The sequence below is a fragment of the Hipposideros armiger genome, unplaced genomic scaffold (genome assembly GCF_001890085.2).
Source record: "Hipposideros armiger isolate ML-2016 unplaced genomic scaffold, ASM189008v1 scaffold_445, whole genome shotgun sequence".
In the NCBI taxonomy this organism is placed as follows: Eukaryota; Metazoa; Chordata; class Mammalia; order Chiroptera; family Hipposideridae; genus Hipposideros; species Hipposideros armiger.
In genome coordinates, this window is record NW_017731795.1 from 157,220 (window position 1) to 165,174 (window position 7,955).

General features: G+C 46.8%; 1 protein-coding gene across 1 annotated transcript in view; it reads right to left on the bottom strand.

Annotated features, from left to right (window-relative positions):
* Positions 1 to 7,955, bottom strand: part of DAP (death associated protein) — a 54,335-nt gene that overhangs the window by 40,301 nt on the left and 6,079 nt on the right. The window contains exon 2 of the mRNA XM_019665516.1: positions 3,967 to 4,063. Within this exon, the coding sequence (XP_019521061.1) occupies positions 3,967 to 4,063 (97 nt within the window). The remainder of the gene's footprint in view (positions 1 to 3,966; positions 4,064 to 7,955) is intronic.

Below are 7,955 nucleotides of genomic sequence, written 5' to 3' on the forward strand. Positions count from 1 at the left end.
TTACACTAACCATTTGTATTACAATTAGGGTCATCTGTTACTGTTTGTATTCTGTTTGCCTATCTCCCACATGCTGGGTGGCTTGAATTGCATGCTTCTTTTTCGGGTATGTGAAACAGGGCCATGTCCTAATCAGAGCTGTACAAACCACTGAGCTCAGAGCAGGGCGGCTGCCTCTGCGTCCTTATTACCCACCCCCAGTTCCCCTTCCTCTACCCCTTTCCCCCAGTCCACACCCAAACCTTCCATTTCTATGTTATTCTTCCTGTCACCTGTCCTTTTTAGTACCTAGACCTAGCCTGATTCATGGTAGGACCTCAGTACATGTTTGACACTAAACTGTTTTCTTTAGTGGCTCCTACTGAATCCTGAAATCCATTCTATGCCTACAATTTCTCCTTTACATAATGAAACCGGGTACTTCATTTCAACTCACTCAAAAAAGGCTTTGAGGAAAACCACGCTTTCCTGAATTGGGTCAGCTCTAAGGTGGGCTCAGCAGCCACTCAGGAATGTATTAGGTAACAATAATGAAGCTTATTTCTCTGCTTGGATTTGAAGAAAGATAAGTAACTAGAATTCAGCTTGATGAGAATTCTTGGGCAACGTTTTCAAATTTCTGCTAAATTCTCCCCCACCCCTCTTAAAAAAAAAAGTAGCATCCAAAAACAATTTGGCAGCATAGGAAATTATCTGTAAATCTCTAGAAAATTACAAGACTACAGGGATTAAGAATAGCATAAATGGTTATAAGAAAAATAATCACAAGTAAAAGTTGTGGTTTTGGTGTTTTTGGCCACATAACAACCTCTTCGATGCTCCAGTTGTTCACTTTCTCTATAATCAGTGTTTGATTATCAGATGAATGAGGGAGGAGCCACCAGACGTGACTCAGTGAATGGGAAGCCAGTTCAAACACCTCAGGAAGGAAAGCAACGAGTTCTACCAGCACAGAGCCAAGGGGGAAACTGGCATCCGAGGCTATGCACTTATTTTCAAATTGAGAGATACTGGATCCAAACATGAAAACATAACACTTTAGGACTAGGGTAACATGGATATGTTGACATCGCATGCTATGACATTTCCAAGAGAATAATGAAATGTTTGGCAAATTTTGCAAATAAATAGGTCTTTCCCTATGTAAAGTATTTGCAGTCTCCTGAAACTTTGTTATAAATGGGTGATTAGACCACCTACTGATGGCGAGGCTACATGGGTGGGATTATATAAGCTTGAGAGATGTGGAAAAGGTTATGAGTAGCCCCTGAAGCAGGGGCTACTTGACCCTAAAAATACCCCGTCAATTCAAAGGGCTTCTGTAGCATATTAGAGGCATGGGCTTCCCAGTGAAGACAGACTCAGGGCTGAATCGCAGCCTGGCCACTGACTGGCTATATATCTTTGGGCCAGAAAACCTCCCTAAGCCTTGGTGTCTTCATCTCTATAATGGGCATATGATATCAGCTGATAGGTGGTGTGAGCTTTAGACACAATGCGAAGCACGTGGAAGTGCCCAGCACAAAACAGGTGCCCGGCTGGTAAGCACAGCCTTGTGGCTAAGAGCAAGGGCTCTGGGCCCAGCTGCCAGTGCTGGAATGCTGGCTCTGCCACTAATTCACTGTGTGACTTTGGAAAAGTCACTTAACCCCTCTGAGCCGTTGAAATGGGAGTGGTAATGTGGGATGGGGACAATAATCAATAACCAACTCTGAAATAGAAATGACAACAGAGCAGTTGCAAGGAACCAATGAATTAATACATGCAGAGCACGTAGGACAGGGCCAGACTCATTGCCCTCTAAAATATCAGTGATGATTAGCTAGAATTACTCAATCACCCCACCAGAAAAACGGGGCGTGGCCTGGTGGTGGAAGCAAACTGGTATGCGGAGAACCAGGCCAGTGCAGGGGTTTGGAAGGGGTTGTGTTGGCAACATATGTCAGTAGCTTAGGAGTCCACAGATGCTGCCCCATTGGTCCCTGGCGTGTCAAGTGGTTTCACCCAGAGCAGTCAAGAGTGAAGCCCAAGTCAGGGGAATACGAGCTAAGACACCCCCAAGGTACACATTACAGCCATGCGGCTGCAGGGCACAATGTCAGACCCATGCACGTGGGCCATGCAGCCCCCACGCTGCAGCCAGCCGGCCTCCTGCATCCTGGTCCACAGAGTGCAGGGGCTGCCCCTTCCTCTCACAGCCGTTCATCCTCTGGCATAGTTATTTAAATGGCGCATCTCTGATGAATGCTGTATTTCACCTCACGAAAAAAACTCATAAAGAAAACAAATGGGTTGTTCTGGCTTTATTTCTAAACATGCTAGTAAATTACCATCTCTCATTGAACTGACACTGCGTTACGCAGGAAATAGCTATTTGTACCTTATTCCACTTAAACACACACAGAAAAGCATGTTTCATTAACTTTCCAGGATCTTCTTTTTCCAGGAAATGCTTTGTCTCTCATTCACTCTCTTTCTTCTTAAGAAATAGCTGAATATGAAAAAGAAACAGGTTTCCTAGTGGACAAATTACTACAGGCCCACATGCTCTCATGCCAGATTCTGAAGTCAGGAGTTTTCTGGAAGCTGAGTTTCCTTGTAACTGGTGTGGAGGCACAACTGGCCTGAACTGACCCAAGTCTGGAAGTTTGAAAAATGTGTCTCCCTTGGTGTGATCATCACACAGATTACAATATGCTGCCCGAGCCCCAGTGCGGAGCTGGATGGAAGGTGCACTGTTTTACTCTCCAAAAATCTGTGTCACTCTCCTGACACCCCTAAATTCTTAATTCTGAGATAAATCAGGCCCCAGGGTTTACAGATACAGGACTGTGGACCTCTAGGAGTTTCTGATACTGTTATGTTCCAAACACCATTTTGTGAAAATAGCTAGGGAAAAAGATAATGCTAGAATTTTGTTTAAACTACCTTCTTCATTTAAAACCAGAACTTGGGCTTGACCCTTCAGGTTGCTAATCTCATGATTTAAAATGGACAATAATCACTCAGAAACTTAGCCCCAAATTTTGTCCGTGCCTCACAGGATGGCACGGTAACTCCTACCATCCGAGGTTCCACAGAAAACACCCAGAGGTGCAGCACATACATAAGAGGACCTGTGGGGCCACCCAGAACACACACGTCCTGTTTTGGGGCACACGTTTGCAGGAGCTACTCTGCTGGAAGCCCGATCGGCTCCGGACCCCAGCAGACCTGGGTTTCAATTCCTGCCCCCTGAGCTTGCCAGGTGCACGACGCGGGCCATGTTAGGGCCGCTGTGGACTTGAGTATCCCGCGTGTACATCAGGACACTGCCACACTACTCACGATTATGGGGCAGAGCTGAACTAAGCGCCCGGTCCACAGCGTAACAGGCTGGTGGCTCTCTACACCCTTCCCACACTGTCTTTGCTCCTCTGACGGAGACATCTCTGGGGACAAGCTGTACGCAGGAAGCTTAGTGTTCACTCGCTTCCAAGTGGACAAGCTCACAGAGGTGCCACCATTTGTGCAGCAGGTCTGTTATTACAAAGCGGACGGAAACAGATTTGTGTTGAGGTCCGTGAACCAAACGTGACATCAGAACCTCTGAGGCAAACAGGTAATAGCGGAGATGAGGGAAACGCAGGGGGACAGCCATCCAGGCCCCGGGGGACTGGGGGCAGAGGCGTCCCGTAAGGACACCTGGCTGTGGCCGCTGATGCTTCCATGTGGCTGAGGAGCTGGGAGCCAGATGCTCGGAGGCCTTTTCAAAGGTCCCAGCTACTGCCCAGGTTGATGGCATGCTCAGATGCCTCATACCTCCCGTCTGGGTACACAACGCCCACAGAACGGTTAGGAAAGGAAAAACACACAGCAGGCGCCACGCACGGCCCAGAGGTTATCGGGAGCTCAGAACAAACGTTAATGTTTAACTGAATAATGGCGATTGTGAAACAGGCTTAAGATTGGCCAGAATTCTCCCACCTGGGGCTTTCCCATTCTTGGTCGTCCTTGTCTTTCTCTTCTTTGGTGTCGCCAGCATGTGGGTGTTTCTGCACAATTCGCATTCCACCGGCTTTCACTAGAATGAAAACAAAGGGGGCGTGTGAGGGGTGTGGAAAGGGGGCCACCAGAGGGCTAGAGGAACCACCCCAAAGGTTTTGGTTGCCCATGGCCACCAGTGAGGCCAGATAACCTGGCAATGACAATGACAAACGACAGAAGTCAGTGTCATTGGGGGAATTCAGGGTGATACGCCACTCAACGCTCTCTTTTACTCCAGATCCAGTTAGAAACTCCGCAAGGCTCTTGTTTGTTTGGTCCCTTTATAAGTATGTCAGAGAGCGCACTGCAGCCAGAGGGCAAGAGAAAGCGGCTGCCTGCTGACGCTGTGTGTCCTGATGCCCACCAAATCCCTGCCCTGTGGTATTTTCTCAAACACCGACGCTGCTTTTCCTTTAAATCCCGAATTGTCTTGCATTATTATTTTAAAATTACAGTTGACATACACTATTATATTAGTTTCAGGTGTACAGCATTTATAGTCCTTACACAAAGTGATCACCATGATAAGCCTAGTCCCCATCTGTCACCGTCCAGTTATTACAGTATTATTACTATATTCCCTATGCTGTGCTTTACATCCCTGTGACTTATTTTCTAACTGAAAGTTTGTACTTCTTAACTCCCTTCCCCTTTTCTGCCCATCCCCAACCCCTCTCCTCTGGCAAACATTAGTTTGTTCTCCATATTTATGAGTTTGTTTGTTTCATATTGTTTTTTAGATTTCACATATAAGTGAAATCATACAGGATTTGTCTCCAGCGATACTTCTGGTGGGGCAATGCAGCCACAGGTGACATGGGACAGTTGCTTTGCCATCAGATGGCCGTTAAGGTTTCTGTGTCAGCCTTTCCCAAACTGTGTTGTGAAACCTTAGTGCTGGCAGATGTTAGTTTAAAAGTTTTTTCATACACAAGTCACCCATTGAGAGCGTATGGTTTCGCCTATATTCAGAGTGGCACACCCACTGCCACAGTCAACTTGAGAACATCTCCATCATTCCCTCTCCACAGCTCCTAGCAACCAGTCATCTGGATTTGACTATTCTGAATGGTAGACATAAATGGAATCACAAAATATGTAGCCTTTGGTGACGGGCATCTTTCACCTAGCGTAACGTTTTCAAGTTGTGTCCAGGTTGTAGCATTGTCGGTATTTCATTCCTTTTATGGATGCATAATACTTCATCACGTGGATAGACCGCCTTTCTTGTATCCATTCATCTGCTGATGGACATTTGGGTTGTTTTTATATTTCGGCTATTATGAATAACGCAGCCATGAACAATGTGTGTACGAGTTTCTGTGTGGACACATGGACACACACCTTCATTTCTCTGTGTATATACCTAGGAGTGGAGTAGCTGGGTCACAGCGTCTTTACCCTTTTGGAGAAATGCCAAATGGCTTTGCAAAGCCACAGCACCAGCTTCCATCCAACCAGTCTGAAGGTCCCAGTTTCTCCAGTGCTCGCCAACGTTTGTTATTATCTGTCTTTTTAATTATAGCCATCCTAGTGGATATGGAGTGGAATCTAATCACAGTTTGCTTTCTATTTCCTTAATGGCTGTTGATATTGTTCTGCAAGAAAAAAGCCAAAAAAATGTGGATTCTAGAATCTATTAAGTGTGGCAAATGCTAGGTTAAACAAATTAAATGGGTTTCCTCAAGATAAAGTTTCTCATCCTGTAGTGAGGGGCACAGAGCAGGCCGTCTCCCCAACGCATTTGGCCACAGAACTTTTTTCTTTTGCAGTAATGGGGTGTGGGGGTGGTGGTGATCAACCTTTAGGACTGCAGTGTTCCTTGGAATAGTTTGGAAATGCTGGCCCCATCTCCAAAAAGCTGACGTGCTTTGGGGTCAGCAAGCTCTTCCATGTCCTCAGCTACAATACAGGGTCTCAGACTCGGCCCCTTAAAGCCTCACTGCATCCTCCACAGAAAGGGGAGAAGCTTAAATGAGAAGAGGCTGTAGAAACCCTAACCCTCAGTGTGATGGCGTCTAGAGGCGGGGCCTTTGGGAGGCGATTAGGTCATGAAGTTGGAGCCCCCATGATATGGGATTAGAGTCCTTGTAATGGAACCCCAGAGAGCTCTCTTGCCCTTTCCACCATGTGAGAACCTAGAGAAGATGGCTATCTGGGAACCAGGAAGAAGCCTGTACCAGACATGGAATTGCTGGCACCTTGATCTTGGGACTTCTAGCCTGAAGAACCATGAGGGCTAAACTTCTGTTGTTTATAAGCCACCAGTCTGTGCCGTGAACAGTTAAGGCAGAAGCGTTTGGTAGCTTCCGGCACAGGCGAGTTCTTGATAGAAAGTAGAACTGTGTCAACTACACTTACCAGCCCCCAGGCTCACACGCCTCGTCCTCCCTTCTCAGGACAGCGACTGTGTTCTGCCATCACATAACACAGTCAACTTGTCAGGCCACATCCTCTGGCCTTTCAAATTTGGCGGGACCCTGCTGAATTAGCAAAGTCCCCAACAAGCTTCTTAATGATGCTGTAGAACAGGAAGGAGAATGTGAAAACCCCTGAGGCTCACACACTTATTCATTAGTGTTCAGTTTCCCTGGGAGAGCAGGCCAGCCCCTTGGCTTCGGGAAGCTACATGGCCAAAGGTACTTAGCAGCGGTCTATCAGAAAAAGGCAAAGGAGTGCCTTACTCATGTCTCATGTTTTTAACGCTTTTATATATTTAAACATACTTGTTAGACATACTTGTCTTATAGGTGTAAATCCAATTGTTTTATTATCGGACATCCTTGGTAGTCTAATCCACTGTCTGTTTTTGGCTGCTGACTCTTACTCTTATTGGGGTGACTGTGGATTATGAGCTTGTCTTCAGGAGAGCTTTGTCTGTGGGGTCCCTCTGGGGCCTGGCACGCAGGCAGGATTCTTTTGGAGAGATGCTATACGTGCTCCTGTCAGACCAGCAGTACAAGCACCTGGAAACCTTTTCTACGTCTGATTCCTCAGGAATTGCCAAACAGTATAAACCTGAACGCACAGCCCATGTAAAGGCAGGCCTGCATTCAGATTCTCAAGGATGTTTTCTCTCCATCCAGAGCCCAGGCTGAAACAGACTAGCTTTCTCCCCACCCCACTGGCCACACTTCTTTCTCCGCACTTTCCCCAGGGATTTGGCCTCTGAACACCCAGCTTTCTGCTGGGGTCTTAGGTGAAATGAGGCCATTGGGGCGGGCCCTAACCCAGTCTGACTGGCGTCCTTACAAGAGGAAGAGCCACCAGGCCACTCCCTGCCTCCGTGGGCCCAAGGCTCTGCTAGCTCTTCTGCATTTTGCTTTCTTCTTTGGGTGTGGCTCTTAGGGATTTCCCTCACTTTGGGCTCAGATGTTTTTTAAAAAAGAAGAAAACAAAAACACCGTTTGCAGATGGCTTATCAGGATTTCTCGGGTTATGTAATATGCCAACCCTGAAGAAATGGAGACTGAAAACAAAATTCTATAGCACATTTAAGATGATTCCTCACTCCATTGAAATGTAAGATTGGAGCGTTATGAATGCTTTTTGCCCAAGGAGGAGGCTGGGAGAATTGTACCACAAAATGTCCTGTTTTTAAAAAGTTCGTTTTGCTCTCTCATCTATCCTGCCCCATCCCATTCCCATTAGAAATGGATTTAAAGTGCTGCTATGGGCTGAACTGTGGTCCCTCCAAATTCTTATGTTGAAGCCCTAACCCCAGGACCTCAGAATGTGACTGCATGTGGAGACAGGGCCTCTGAAGGAGTGATTAGGTTAAAACGAGGCTGTTTAGGTGCAGCCCTGATCCAATAGGATGGGTGTCCGTATAAGAAGAGGAAGAGACACCAGGGAGGCAGGTGCACAGAGAGAAGGCCACCTGAGAACACAGTGAGAAGCCAAGGAGAGAGGTCTCAGGAGAAACCAGA